The sequence below is a fragment of the Rhinolophus hipposideros genome (genome assembly GCF_964194185.1).
Source record: "Rhinolophus hipposideros genome assembly, chromosome: 7".
NCBI classification, from domain to species: domain Eukaryota; kingdom Metazoa; phylum Chordata; class Mammalia; order Chiroptera; family Rhinolophidae; genus Rhinolophus; species Rhinolophus hipposideros.
In genome coordinates this window covers 59,556,327-59,572,943 of record NC_138053.1, presented here as the reverse complement: position 1 = coordinate 59,572,943, position 16,617 = coordinate 59,556,327, and the positions used below count along the sequence as shown (strand labels likewise).

General features: G+C 35.4%; 1 protein-coding gene across 3 annotated transcripts in view; it reads left to right on the top strand.

The window, feature by feature from the left end:
- RGS7BP (regulator of G protein signaling 7 binding protein) overlaps positions 1-16,617 on the top strand; it is a 93,370-nt gene that overhangs the window by 55,885 nt on the left and 20,868 nt on the right. For all 3 annotated transcript variants that reach the window (XR_013993619.1, XM_081053322.1, XM_081053323.1), the window contains one exon: positions 4,425-4,555. Coding sequence is in view for 2 of the 3 variants with exons in the window: in XM_081053322.1 (XP_080909448.1) it covers positions 4,425-4,555 (131 nt within the window). In the remaining variant the exon portion in view is untranslated. The remainder of the gene's footprint in view (positions 1-4,424; positions 4,556-16,617) is intronic.

Sequence of the window (16,617 nt, the reverse complement as noted above, 5' to 3'; positions counted from 1 at the left end):
TAGCAGTTGCACAGAACACCAAAGTCTGGCAAACTTGGCAAAAGAACAGATAGACTCAGGGCCAAGGCATTCCGTAACCAAAATCCCCAATATGTTGTTCACTTCTGAACTTGACCTTACTAGTTATAAACATTCTCAGTTGTTTTGTTCGATTTATACCATGTAATTATTTGGGGGAAATGTAAATCCTTGAACATCAAGGAAATGCTCATCACCTATCTTCTACAATTAACATTTTATTATACTTGCTTTACCTCATATCTACCTGTCTGTTCATCCTTCTATCCAATCAGCGATCCACATTATTTTTCTGAAGTTGCAGACATCAATAAACTTTACTCCTAAACCATTCAGCATGCGTATCATTAACTAGAGTTCAATATTTTCTTATGGTTTTCTTTATTTAGGTGTAATTTACATACAATCAAATGCACAAATTTTAAGTGTACCATTCAGTAAGTTTTGCCAAATGTATACGCCCATGTAACTCAAAGCTCTATCTAGATACAGAGTATTATTACCCTTACCCCAGAAAGTTTCCTCCCTTTTTGACCATTCTCAGTCAATTCCTTCCCAACCACTATTTTAATATTTGTCACTATCAATTAGTTTTATCTGTTTTAGAACTTCATAGAAATTGTGTCAGACAGTATTTACTCTTTTGTGTTAAGGATTTTCTTGCTCAAGATCATGCTTTTGAGATCTATCTATGTTGTTTTGTATATGAGTTTACTTCTTTTTCATTGTTTAGTATTATTCTGTTGCAGGTATATACTAATTGCTTTATCCTCTTTCCTCCTGACAGATACCTGACCTGTTTCCATTTTGTGGTTATCTAATAAAACTACTATGAACACTTTTATAGAAATATTGTTGTGAATATTTTCATTTCTCTTGGGTAAATAACTAGAAATGAAATTGCCAGGTCATGGGGTAGGTGTATGTTTAGTTTTATAAAAAAGTTCCAAAACTATTTTCAAAGGAATTGTACCATTTTAATCCCCACCAACAATTCCTGAGAGTCTCTGTTGCTCATATCATCATTTGGCATGGTCAGTCTTTTTAATTTTAGCCATTCTGATGGATGTTCGTCATATTCGTGTTTTGATTTACAAAATAAGAATATCCACAATAGAAAGCATTTCCATCATCAAGGGACATCTTAGGCAATATCTGTATTCACCTACCCCTATTACTATACCAATTCAGGTATCTTAAGCCGTATGATTAAGACATTAAATCCTAATTTTTGTCCTTAAAGAGTTGATTGAAAGATTCATAATTTGGCAATTATTTTAAATTGTTTTGCATTCAACTTGAGCTCTAAATGGCTGAGCTATTGTTGAAGTTCATTTTATGGGTGTTTCGCTATCAATATTAAGGCTTTCAAAATAATCAAAATGATCAGGTTAGCTCTTGACTTACACGTAATAGAAAAATAAATAAATAAATAAATAAATAATCAAAATCTAGTCACTAACTCATAAAATTTATTTGACAAAATTGAGTGAGCATCACCTCAGGGGTGAGTCTCATAGACTTAAACTTTGATGTAGAAGAGGGAATCATTTCAGATTAAACATAAGTAATATGTGTTAAAGTGACCTCCAAGTTAAGTTGCTTCAGGTTCCTGGAGGAAGTCCATAGGCCTAATTTTATTTTAATGTAAATGTTTCCTTAGGCTTTATAATTTATCCCTAGGAATTTTCAAGCTTTTAAATTGCTGTTTTCTTGGCTTTTTCTCCATTCTCCTTGTGCTCACTCTTGGTCATTTGTTATGAAAATAACCTACTCCTAATGCTTCTCAGAAATGTATATCAGTCCACTGCTAATAACATTAGACACGTTATAACCCATTTGACAATTTGCCTTTTAATGAACTTTTAGTAATTAGTAGCTGTAATACAGCTTAGTGCTTTAAAGTGGGAGAGAATTTATAAATCTTGTGGTTATTGTAACCTGATCAAGGCATCGTGAAACACTGACATGAAAGATAACTTAGCCCTAACTCTTTAACTAATTCCTTTCTTTCCCTATATTTCAATTTTCCCAGGTATAAAAAGTATATGTATCAAGTATATGTATCAATTTTTTAAGCAGAAAATTTGTAATGAAGTTTTAGCATCAATTAATTTTTGTTTGGCAGATTGTATTTCTGGAGGTCCTATTTAATTCCTTCCTATAACATTTAGAAAGGGCAAAATGGTTCCACAGTTACTAGAATCTCCATTGATTACAGAGGCATTAGGGAGATTGCACCCAAGGTGATGTTATAAATTAGGCATTTTAATCTCTGTTTTGACTTACCTTTTTAAAGAAGCACTTAATGCATTGCTTTATCTCTCTCTACCTAGCTATAAAATAATAAACACAACATACTGACTCTAAAGATATGTTAATATGGTAGCCATTTCTTTAAATTACATAAAATGTCATCTATATAGGAGGTTTGCATATTTTTGGAATTAAGCCACGAGGTACGTATTTTGTACTTTTGAAAATAAGAATACTTCATGGCTTGGGATGATAATGTACTGCCTAATTGTCCTACTCATTAAATATACATACAACAGATTCATTTTAGGTTTTTGTTTTTTCTTTTTTTTTTTAGTCTGCATATGAGCCACCAGAGCCAATGTCATGCGTAGGTGAAAATAGGCAGCTAGGGTTGGAATGATGAAGCAGAACAGGAAAGACCTGCCTGCCTTAAAATATTTTCCTTCCAGCCTGTCTTTGGAATAAGACAAAACCTTAATAACCTTCAGATTTTTCTACCAAAATCAATGTATTAGCAGGTAATAGCCCAGCATAACTTTTTCTTACACAAACCATTAATGCCCATTATCCCTTCAGAGTCTAGCAGGGCAATGAGAAGATGGGACACAGTCAGAGACATTTTGAAAGGCGGAAATGATATGAAATAGTGAGAGGTTGTGTGTGTGTAGCTGGGCAGTGTGGGGTTGGGGGTAGGGATGTGGAGGAATTCCAGGTATTAGGAGGACAGCTTAAGGGTGGAAGGCACCTGTGGGAGGAAGCTCAGAAAGAAAGTCCAGGACTTTTGCCATAGCTGCCAATGCTGGCCTAGGGCTGGATCTGTGAGACACAATGAGAAAATAATGTAGTCTTTTATTTTTCAGGTAAAGCCACATTTTGCATGTAAGCTCTTTTGAGTCACTTTGTTCTTTCTGACACAGGACAGACAGAATGGTTGTGCAGTCATCACTGGTACCCAGGCAAAAAATTTTGCATTTTCTGGTGTTATATAAGCCACAGTTAGACAAACTGCTCTTCTACTAAATAAGTACTGAAAATGAAAACTGTCATTGTAAAGTGCTATGTAAATACAAATTGGTTTTACTGTGATTCCAGAACTTAAATAATTTTTACCCAATTTTTTTCCTGATAATTACCTCTGACATTTTGCCACTGGCCCACTTTGCAAAGGAATCGAATCCAAACACTGCATTATTTAATCAGATTTCATTGCATTTTAAATGAATGAGGATAGAAGTAAAGATGACACATTAGGACAACTGACAAGGGTTCATTTTTAGGCTTCTTCCATTTCTAATCTATCTCTAAACTTAATCCCTTTTGTTTAGTTTGCTTTTTTCAACACATGCTAATTTAGTTGCATGTAGAAGAGTTTTATGGACACGTAACTCCTTTCTTCTTAACCAGAAAAGTGATCACTGCATGTTTTAGTATGTTCACATTTACGTTTTATCATCATAGTTAATAGAAAGGTTTGAGGACTTCAGAAAAAAATGTGAAACATAAGCTTAGTGTTTATTTAGCTTTAGATTATGAAGCATAATTATTAGAACCTTATTACTTTTCTTTTCTCATAAAATTTTTATTTTTTCATTAAAAACATTTGGCCTCTCATAAATTAACCATAGCAAACAATAAAGAACTATCCTTTAGACTGAGATAAAAGTCCTTCATAAAAATAATTTGTCTTTTGGCTCTCTAATCATATTATGCTAGGGTCTTAATATTAAAGCGCAATCTTATAACTGTGATTGAAGAGCTCTTTATTAGTTTCTCTGCAAGTAAGAGTTTTTAATCTCTTTTGCAAGCAAGAATATTTTTACGGTTTAAATATATTTTGGAATTTGTTCCAACATTTACATTGAAAATGTCTGATATTTTTAATTACTTAAAACATTTGTGATTTTAAGCTCCCAGCAGAAATCTGCTGAAGGGGAAAAAAAAATAAAAGCAGTTAGTCAGAAAGACACTTATGTAAGAACTATGACATTGGTCATTGGTTTGAAAGCAGGAAGTCCTGTATTGAAAGTAGGAAGACTCAAAGCTTTAAAGAAGATTTATTGAGCATTTTTCCCCTCAGAGCTAAGGTAAATGGCTGATGAGTGAAATCCTGAGAATGTTCACAGCTTTTTTCTTTCATTCTGTTGCAGCCCGGAAGATGGTGAGATCCATCCAGAAATTTGTCGGCTTTATATCCAGCTGCAGTGCTGCTTAGAAATGTACACAACAGAGATGCTAAAATCCATATGCTTGCTGGGGTCTCTTCAGTTTCATCGAAAAGGTATCTACATTTAATATATTGCCTTAAACACTGAGGAATGTGAAACAAATACTCATCTTTTGCAAAGTACCTATATGCACTATATATCTATCTCCACACAATTAGAATGGATGTAAATTTTCAGGAAACATTTGATATAAATTAATAAAATAAGTCAATATCAGTACTAAGTGCTTAAGAACACTGATCACCTTGAACAGAAATTGTGGTAGAAACAGTTCTCAATTTCTTATATTACCACTTGTGAAAAGCTGGTTAGAATCAGCACAGACATCAAAATATATATAATGATCTTACTAGGCTAGTAAATGCTATCGAAGATTGCTGCTATTTCCCTAAATGAATTAGCTTGCAAGAAGACAAATTACATATTGTATTCCAAAGATTTAAAAATAGGGGAAACTCAACAAACAATAGGGAGACATATTAATAACAGAAAATCTCATTACCAGGCTTAAACTATAAAGGGAGTATATTGGCTGCAATGGCTGGAGCCTCCAGCATTGGCAGTGGCTTCAGCATGGTCTAATCAGACTATTGACTCCCATTCTCAGTGATGGGCTTCTCCTGGGTGTTGGCTTTATCCTCAGGCTGCCCTCCCCCACATTAGCAAACTCATTGCATCAGTTCCAGTCATCATATCTGCATACCACAGGATCCATAAAAAGACAAAACTTCTCCCCACTATAGACGAGCAAACATGATCAGCTTCATTCTGATTGGACCATGTCAGATCATGGGTCTACACTTGAACCAATCACTATTGACAGAGGGATAGAATTATACTGACCGGTTTAGACAATCAAGGCCCATTCCTGGAACTAGGAGAGGGTCAACCCACCCATGATGGGAGCGGGTGCAGTGGAGTGGATGCTGGGAGGAAGCCAAAACTTTCCATTACTGAAGGATTCAACTATATTTTCTTTAATTCATTGAACAATAACTTATTGGGAACCTCCTGAATGCAAACATTTTATGCTTGAACTCAGGAAAATTGGGTGTAGATAGAATGTGATACTAGCCTGTGATTTTAAATTCAGAGATAGGAAAGGTCAATACACTCTCATACTCAGGGAAAATCTTGTAGAAAGTGTAGGACTTGAGCTGGGTTGTGAAGATAGGGTTCAGTTAAGGAAAGGAACAGAACTAACACTTGTAGAAAGTGTAGGACTTGAGCTGGGTTGTGAAGATAGGGTTCAGGTAAGGAAAGGAACAGAACTAACACTTGTCACCCCAAAAAACTTTAATTTAAAAAACAAAGATAGTTCAGAAACAGTTAAAGTAGAGATTTGAAATCAGATGAGCATGCAATTTTGTGGGCGGGGGCAAAATGACATGATAAAGTACTTGTAAAAATCAAACCTTGTGTATACACATACGTATGCACACAGCAGGATGAAAACAAGATTATGCTATGTTGCATAATCAGTGCACCACCAATCACCCAGTGTCCACGTTAGAAACCTTTCTTGTTTTCATTCATTCATTTAACACATATTTATCAGCCAGCTACTACATGTTACTAGTCATCCTTGATTTCTACTACCCTAAACCCCAAATTTAATAATTTATAATTCATGTTGACTATTAGCTTCTAAATATCTCTTTAATCTTTTTACCCATTTCTACTCCTAGGCCACCATTAAGTCTAACCTATGTTACTACAGATTTATCCTCCTGGCTTCCAGCTTCCTTTAGAAAGGAAGGGAAGGAGGGAGGCAGAGAGGAAAGAAAGGAAGGAAAGGAGGTAGGAAAGAAGGAAGGAAGGAAAACAGGAAAGAAGGAAGGAAGGAAGGAAGGAAGGAAGGAAGGAAGGAAGGAAGGAAGGAAGGAAGGAAGGAAAAAAATTAGGAAGGAAGAAAGGAAGAAAAAGAAAGTCAAATAGTCCTCAGAGTCTTGGGGGAATTAGTGACTCCCATTCTAGCCTGTAACACTAAAAATGTCTTTCTGCTTAGAATCTCTTTCTGGTATGTTTCCTTTAAGGCTATGATAAAAACTGATGTTTTTGATAACCTTTAGATTAGCGCATTTCTTCTCACTCTGTGTGAGTGTCACTTACAGGTTGGCCATTCCCCTCTTCTTTATTATTTCTTTTCCATCAAGAAAAGGAAAGGAATTATAATCGTGTCATTAAGGTTGGCTGTGTATGAGAGTCTCTGGTCAATTTTTCTTTGAGATTAAATACTGGAACCAAATTGTTTCACAGTTATCTGTACTTTTAATTTATTTTTATTTCTAATCACTTCCCTGGCTACCACCAGAAGTCCAGAAATTATCGTATGGACATTTAGTTTTACTGTTGCATTGAGTAGTCATGAGTTTACTCTTTGGAGAAAAAGGGTACACAGGTCACTGTAGGGACAAAAAGTATGATTTCTTTCTGGGAAAAATAAGCCTCAAATCATTTGAAAGCTCCTTCAGTGAGTATGAATTTCGTAATGAAGATTGTCCTTCTCTGCCAGTTAAGCAAATTAATTATCCCTAGTCCTTAATATCTTCAGCGGATCGTCATGCTTATTCCATGTACAATGCTTCTGAATGTTTGCTGTCTCATAAGTTTGATTGGTACAAACTAGTACTTGGAAATCTTTTATACTTTACAACATTGTGGTATTGCAAAAACAAAATAAAAAAGAAGAAGAAGAAGAAGGAAAAGAGTACTAAAATGATTTCTTTCTTTTTCATGGCCAACAAAATTAAATTACCAAAATGTGAGGTAAAATCCACATTTTATAAAGGCTATTGGGTTATCCCATGCAGGGTGTGGTTTTGAAAAACTGTGTTTGTTTCAAGAAGATGACAAATGGGTATAATTTTAAACATTTTATAGTTGCATATTCTAACACTTTAAGTTGTAGATTGTACCATTGCTTGACAAAGTTTAATTCCTATGTTTACAATGAAAAATAGTTGCTCTCACTTATTCACAGTTAGGTTGGTAGGAAATCTTTTCCCATAACTGAGTCCATGTATCACATTGACCATTAATGCCTGTTTCCTGCCACCAGAGGAAATGAGATTGCAGGTTTCATTCATTCTGTTGGCAGAAAGTGGAGCCAGGTTTCTAAGAGAATTGAATGATCCTGCTATTGTGGCCATGGCTTTCCTCTCTCTCACATTCTCTCCCCACTCAATCAGTTTTGGCAACATTCCCATTCTGAAAGGAGCACAGACTCCAGTGCAACTCCCCTTCACATTTGACCTTTCTCTTTCCACCTTTGTTCTCATCTTACCTCACTTGTCAGTGGCCCTCTCTGACTCTGCTCTGCCTTTCTGCCATAGCTTACAGCAAAATTAATTATCCCCAGGTCCATTGCCGGTATACCATTTTCCCACCCTCCTCCAGAAATAAGTGGTTCTTCTCCTGAAATGTACCACTATGAAAAATACAGAGATAAAAATATGCAGAGGAAATGTAATCATAAAAGGGAAAGAAAAATGTTAAAAGTTGAAAAATCTTAATTCAAAATCTAGTGGGAGCTGAGAGCTCAAGATACTCTAATGAGAAATTAATGAATTGCTATCCAGCAAAATACAGGATGAACTCAAGACAAAGAAGAGAATATGAGCAGTAAAGACTCCAGTGTTTTCAGCATCACATTAAGAAAAGGAAATGACCCACGCTAATAAAAGAAACAAGCAACATATAGACAGAAATGGAATAAAGCCACAAGACTTTCTTTTCCAATGTAATGAGGCAGTTGATACTAAAATAGAACAGTAGGTTAGAAGAAATGAAGCAGAATAAATCTTAAAATAGACTATGATTCCAATTCTAAGTGGAAATATGCATTCATTCTTTGAACAAATACTTATTGAGCACCTATCATATGTAAGGCACTGTACCAGGTGCTGGGAGGCAGCAGTGATCAAGGGTGAAGAGATCCCTGTTCCTGTGGAGGATATAGTCGCGTGCAGAGAAATAATTTCAAAAAATCAAAGGTTCAGAAATCCAAAATACTAACAAGTGCAATATCAATAATTAGAATAGGTGATGTAACAGAAAGTGACTGGGTGGCTACTTTATCAGAGATGGTCAAAACTCTGAGGAGATAGTTTGTAATGCGAGATTTAAAACAAACTCATAAACATTGGTATCTAATGTAAAGGACCCAAGACGATAACAAACTTATGCTGCTTGAAGAATATAAATGAGACCAACTTCTGGAATCTAAGGGGATCTGAAACCATCTATTATTACTCTATCTTCGTGTTTTCGTATGCCAGTTAGGAGGACAGCATATTTATCGTCTTTTGTCAAAGCAGATGTCAGCTGAGGAGCAGAATAATAGCAATGATAATAGCTTCCACTGAATGTATACCTTCTTTTTGTCAGGTACTTTTTACATGGCATTTCATTTTTCCTTCAGCATCATTTCCCCCATATTATAGATGAAGACCCCACGGCTAAAAGAGGTAACTTGCCCAAGGTCACACAACACACTTCTCCTGGTGCAAAGTTTGTGATTGTTCCTCTCTACCAGACCATTTCCCATTAAGCTACATTGGAGAAGGGCAAGAAAACATATCAAATGAAGAAATAAAAAAGAGTATCATGATTGATTAAATTTTATCCACAGATTTGGCTTATTTAATGATTAGTGCGCATACCTCAAAATACCATGTTTAATGGCTAAAGTCCATTGTATTTAACTTCTGACCAAAATAGCTCTAAGTTCAGAGAGTTAATTTTAAGATGGGAGGGAAAGGTAACTCCATAGATCATTTAATGATTTATAAAACATTTTACTTGAGGTAAAGAAGTTTATTCTTACTAAGAACTGATTATATTTAGTGAAAAAAAATAAAAAGCAGTATTCATGTGATACAAAAAGAGCAGATTTAGAAACGGCACAATAAGAGCCTTCTTTCTAAATGTGTCTTCCATTGCCTGCTCTTTTCCTGTGCTACAATGGTTCCCTGGCATCTGTTTTGTCCCTCACCTACATGGAGCCACCAAGATGGCTGCCACGTTGGGAGCAGTGATGCAAGTTTTGTGCCATAGGGAGCCCAGAGTAGGATTTAGGGAAGTGGGAGCGAAGGGAAGCTCTGTATCTTTTCCGAATTGGAAAATGTTTACTTCCCTGTATATGGGCAAGAATGGAGCTCTGTATATAATTATTATTTTCCACTGTGTGTTTTATGGCACTGTGAATAACTTCTTTCCATGGTATAGAAAAGCATTTAAAACTACTTCTTAATATAGGTAAACAACTGAATGAATGTAACTTATTTCTATTTAAATTACATGCTTTTCAGATAAGGAAGAGAGTAAAAGCGGATTACTTAACAAACAGCCTATATTTCCTGTTAGTGCATGGAATTTAAAAGTACCTATCAGTTATGAAAATGCATGAGAGAGAGAATAACTACTTGGATAAGCTTCCATGCATCTCATGTAACCTGTGTTTATTTTGTTGTTCACAGTCAATATGAAAATTGTCCTGAAAGCTTCCCTGGGCGTAGTATCAGAGCAGATAATATGTCGGGAATATAAAGGACATAGGAAATTTGCCCCTGCCATCAAGGAAATGACAGTGCAGAGATATGTTCTTAGCTCAGAGAAGATTGGTTTGTTTTGTTTTGACTCCTGGGGAAACTGATGCAAATGTATAAAACTGATTTTGCTGGACACTAGAGGCCAAACTCAGGGCTTCCAAAGAGACACTGTCTATGACAGCATTGCCTTTGTCTCTGGGAAGCTGAAGACCAGCAAGAAAGCAAGAAGGAATGGAAGTGGGGAAAAAGAATGAGGGTGGGAAGAATAAGTGATCAAGAGAAGGAAAGTTGGTCTCTAAAGTGAAGTGTGGCAAAAGATCTCCACTCTAAATGACCCCAGCCCCATTTTCTGGGGTCACCGCCTAGGATTTCTCAGGCTGAGGGTGCTTTATGGTGCTCTGGAGGCTGCCCCACAGTCAGATGTGTTTATATTCCTCCTAAACAACTGACCATTTCTCACGAATATAAGAATAACCAGGCTTCCAAACTGGTATGTGCTTCATGGGTGGTTTCCCTTAACATTTCCTCAAACATGCCTATTATATTATCCATAAACAGGCTAAAAATACATGGAAATCCCAAAGGAGCTGGAAGCAGAAAGCTTTACAAGGCCCTGAGGAAAGCAGCCAACTTTTGGCTGTCTTAGTTCTAAACAGTGATGAAGCCAGCTTAGTGTTATTTCAAGGTGCTCTAAAGGCTCTCCTTCTCCCCTACCTCCATCCCCTCTCTGAGCACATGTTTGTTCACTGAGGACTGAAATTGATTTTTCAGGGGACAGAGATTTCATTTTATAATAAGAAGTGAAATGATTTTACATGCATATTCACTTTCTTGGATGAAATAAAATTGACTTGAAGATACCACTTGGAAGTAGGTTGACCCCTTTCCTAAGAGCCCACCTGATATTAGAGAATAGGTGCTCGATTCTAAGGACAACTGGTCAAAGTGGGGAAGCTGAGGATGCAGAAATCAAACTGGCCACTGTCTACATTTGTGGGGTACTCCTCTACCGACTCCTTAATGTGATTCAGAAGAATCTATGAACTGGCCCTCTAATCTCTGTAACCTCATCTGTCACCAGCAATGCCCACCTCACCTGCCCTCCACCCCATATTCTGCCTTACCACACTCAAGGCATCTTGAACTACTTGAAAGAACCTTAACTTGCAAGTTCTTTCCAGTTGAGCCCTTTGCCTGGAACAGTTAACCCCCGTTACCCTACCCCACACCCATCTCGTTCACCTGTTCTACTTCTGTGCTTTCTGTGGCTTGTAACTTAGGTGGGACTTCCTACAGAAAGCTTTTCCTGGCCTTCCCAGGCTGGGTTGCTGCTCACCCAGTGTGTCCCCCAAGCATTTCCATGGCACAGATTATAGCACGTATATATTGAAGGGTAGTTGCCTGGTTTCTTGTCTGTTGTCCTCTCTAGATTTGATCTCCTTGAATGTATTCACCGTTGTACCCTCAGCATTTAGCACAGTGTCTGGAGCAGAGTAGAGTTTCAATTAATAATTATTGAACAAGTGAGTGAATTGCTTTCATTCTGTATGGGTTGTCAAAAGAGAGGGAGTATACTTGGAGGAAAAGCTTGTCTAGAAATGTTGGTCTAAACTCACGCATATAGTATTTTCCCTTCTACTGAGAATCCATTGAAATAATGAGGGGAAAGATATAATAAAAAAAATAAATCCACATTATTTCTTATATTTGTCAGGATATAAGATATTTGCTGCATGAAACAACACCAAATCTCAATGGATTAAAACAATAAGAGTTCATTACTTATCCATGTCACAGTCCAATGCCAGAGCAGGGGTGGAGTGGGCAGTGTTGCTCTTTTTATTCTCTACATCCATTCAAAGGTCAAGGAGAGAAAAGAAAGCATTAAAATCCTCATATGGGAGGATTTTTAGGAGCCAATCTGTAAGAGGCATATATCACTCCTGCTTAAATCCATTGGCCATAACTCTGTTACATAGCTCCTCCTACTTGTAAGAGGAAAAGAAAATAGAGATTGGCAAACACAGAACAATCTCCCATGCCCCTGAAAAAACATGAAGGGTGACCAGAACTTTTGAGGAATTTCTCAAAGCTAGAAAGTAATTGGGATTGGATTGGTGGATATAAATAGAGGAAACCATAGCTGATAAGAAACTCAAGAAGAAATAAAAGAAATTCATACAGGAGAAAATTACTGCAAAAATGAAATCAATTCCAGAGCTACTTCAAACTTGGAATCAACAAATACAAATCACAATAAATTGGAACTGTTGTCAGGGAGATTAGTGTTTGAAATTGTATCAAGGAAAAGCTGGGCTGCCCCACACTGAGCAACACAGAACATCACTGCATGCCCCAAGAGGACGTCTGGTGTGTGTATCAGGACTGGGCAGCAAAGCAGAGCAGAGTGTGAAATAACTCCGAGTCCCTAGAAGGACAGCTGTGGAAGAAACAGAAAGTAAGCACATGACTCCAGTGTTTTTTCCAGGATAAGCTATTCAGTATATCTCACTGGAGTAGGAGCTTTAAACAGAAAACTCAAAGCAAGCATCAGGCTTCCAAAATAGGCCAAATGCCCAGGTCTCTTATCACTAGAGATGAGAAGCATCCAGAAGACAAGCTTTAAACACACATTGTCCAGCCAAACATCCTGCCCCTTCTCCACAATAACCAGAAGGAGGATACTGTAATCAGAATGACAGGCAAACAGAGGTCCTCAAAGACAAATCTGAATAGATACATATCCAGGAAAGACTAGATCTTGTAGGAAAAACCAACACCCTGACAGGGTGATGCCAAATGCAACAACAAAAAAAAAACGAATACTTGAAGAACAAATTTTAAAGTGGAAACAGATGAAGAATTTTAAATATATGTAACCAATAGTCTCAAAGAGACTTATGAGTCTCTCATACCCATAAAATAATAATTGTCTACAACAAAAAGGAAGCAGCCAGGTTTGTTGTAAATAAAAATGTTACCAACCAAATAAAAACTCAATAGATGGATTACTGTTGGAAGACAATTCTCCTTCATTCTCGTGCATTTCTGCACGTCTGACCTTTGTTTTACACTATCTTTTCAAGGATATTTATTTAGTAAATGCCTTGGAAAATAGAGACAGTGTCTCCCTCCAGAGCAAGGCATGCTTACTATTCAGTATAATGAAAATATTTCCCTCTGGAGAAAAAAGCAAACATGCTCATAAAAGATTCAGGATCCCTGAGCTCAAGATTCCTCTCCTGTCACAGAGCCCCCTGTGTTTACAGGTATTATCTGGCCCTTTTTGTGTCTCCTTGTGGGACTCAAGAAACCAACACTGATACTTCAGCTAGTGCTATTGTGTGAGTAATAAACTGTCTTTGTCTCTGACCTCAAGTCTCATGTCTGTTTCCAGTATCCATGAAACTGGCAGGCTAACTCACAGGTAGAGTGAAAATCTCACTCAGACCCTTCACAGTTCTTAATATTATAATGGAAACTCTGAGAGCCTAAAATAGTGAACTGAAAGATCAAATCAAAGTATTCTCCCAGAATTCAGCTCCCAAAATAAATATGGAATATGGGGGATAGTTAAGAAACATAGATGATAGATCCAGAGACTCCAATATGAAATAGGAATTCTGAAAGAATAGAGATAATAGAGAGAGATAGATAATCAATAGAAAAAAAAATTCCCAAACCTAAAGAAAGATTTAAATTGAAAAAGCCATAATATATCAATGAATTACTCCATAGTCTACTTAATAATTACAAAGGGAAAAGGCTGCATCTACAATGGTAAAAGCTTGCAGAAACCACCTTAACCAAGAAATCAATAATACTTTTAACTAACATCATGAATAGTGTGACAAACTGATTCATGTGCTTTCTGACACAATGTACTAAGAAGGATACAAAATCGCATCTATAATATCTTTGCCAAAAATGTTTATTCTGAATCTAGACATGTGGAAATAATCAGACAAATCCAAGTTAAAAGACATTCTATAAAACAACTGGTTTGGACTCTTCCTTCAATAATATTAATGACATGAAAGACCAAAAAAAAAAAAGACAAGGATGCTGTCCTAGATAAAAAGAAAATAAACAGATCAACTAAATGCAGTGTATAATCAATCCTTAATTTGATCTGTTGAGTTTAAAAAACAACTATAAAGGACATTATTGGAATAATTGTGGAAATTTGAATATAGACTATATATTAAATAATAATATTGCATCAAATTGCATTTAATCCTACTTAATCAAAGTTAATTTTTTTGGTGCGATAATTGTTAAGATGTTATGTAGGAAAACATCCTTGTCCTCTAGAAAATATATGCTGAAGTAATGAAAATAAAGTGTTACTAATGTCTACAACTCACTCTTAAATGGTTCATGAAAAAAATATATATTATATATAATTTTATATGTGAAAATTATATATAATCAACATAATATATATGAAACCTATATACATATACATAAACACACACATACGTATATATAAGAAAGACATAGAAAAAAAGACAGAAAGAGAAAAGAAAATATGGCTAAATATTAACAATTGGTGAAACTAGAATATTTGGGTACACACTGTATTATTCTTGCAAATTTTCTGTAGGTTTGCTAATTTTCAAAATTAAAATCGAAGGAAATTGATTGGAAATGCCAATCAAAAGCCAAAAGGATTAATATAAAAGGAATACATACCTCGACATATTTAAAAGCCATTTCATAACTCAAAAAGTTAAAGATAACATCCTAAAATTTTTTCAGAGGCCATAAATGCATCGTATAATGCATCATTGGATATACATAGAAGATGAAAAACAGTATCATCCAAGTTCTGAGAGAAACTTAGCTTAAACATGGATTTCTATATCCAGGCAATTAAAATTTAAGTATGAAGAGAGAGGGGGGTGGGAGGGAAGGAGAGAGAGGGGCGGGGGAAGTATTTTCAATCATATAAAGACTAAGAAATTTTGCATTGCACAGATCTCCTCTGAAATAATTAGTCAAGTATATGCTCCAACAAAATAAAAAAGGAATCCAAGAAAGTGGAAGATGTGGAACCCAATAACTCATATACAAAGAAATTAAGAGTCATAAATATACAGCATAACATATGTGAAACAATTATAAGAGAAAACCACATTCAACTTTATACTCTTAAAAATGTTACGTAGTGGATGATCTTCTAGGCACATGAATTAATAAAATTAACTCAAGAAAAGCAAAAATTTTAAATAAACCATTAAACCCAAACAAAACTGAAATTTAATCAATGATTCATCCTTTACTAAAGGTCCAACTCCCAGATGGTAGTCACTTATAGTTTCACTTACAGTGGATTCAAAAAATATTTTAAAGAACAATGAAGGAGAACTTTACCTACCATATACTAAAACCATGATAATTAAAATATCATGGAACTAGCATAAAGATAAACAAATGAATAAATATGAAATAAAAGAGTATGTCCAGAAAAAGACCCACATTTATACTGGAACTTAATATATAAGAAAGAGCAGAAACATCAATAGTAAAGTCAGTAAATGGGTTTGGAGCAATTGATTCTTTACTTGAAATACAAATTTAGATCACTACATCCTACCATAAGTAAAAATAAATTACATATGAATTAAAAGGCTGACCATTTTAAAACTGTATAAGTATTAGAAGAAAATATAGATAAAACATAAAGCCAAAGACATAAAAGAAAAAGATGGGCAGCTTTGATCATAAAAATACTAACTTATGTACACATGTATTACAAACAAAATTAAGACATATGATAAGTTAAGAGATATAAGCAGTTACATATAACATGATCAGTATCCATTATATTGTATCATTTATTGTAAAAGAGAACCCTTACAAATCAACAAGAAAGATAATCCCATTGTTTAAATGGGCAAATGATATGAATAGAAGTGTAAAAAAGTAGAAATATGAGTAGCCAATTAACATACAAAAATAAATTTTATCTCAATAGTAATTAAGGAAATGAAAAGTAAAACGGCAATAAGATCTATTTTGCTCCATCAGATTACAAAAATTAAATATTGATAATATGATGACGTTCTGGCAACGGTGTGGGGAAATAGGTCCTTTCATTTACTGTTGGTGAAAGTGAAGTGTAAATTAACATAAACTTTTTAGAGGCCAGTGTGGCAATATATATAAAATACAAACTGTGAGTACATACGCTTTGTCCAGTTTTCTACTTCAAAGGATCTGTCCTATACAGATATTGGCATATTGTAGAGAAAGGGAACAATGACAATCTAAATTCCTTACTATGGAATACTACTGTATCCGTTTAAAAGCATGAAATCAATCAAAATGCACTCACATGAAAGTATCTCTAACCATACTAACATGGCAAAGCAATTTGTACAACAACATACGTAGTATAATTAACTTTTTAAATGCTATATTTCTATTGAAATCCTACTATGTATAAGGCTTGGCTCTTCATAGTGGGCTTCTAGAATTGAAGAAAACATCAAGTTCCTAGCCTCACAGACTATACATATCTAGTTTGGAGATGGGAGATGAGGATGGGGTTAGGGAGG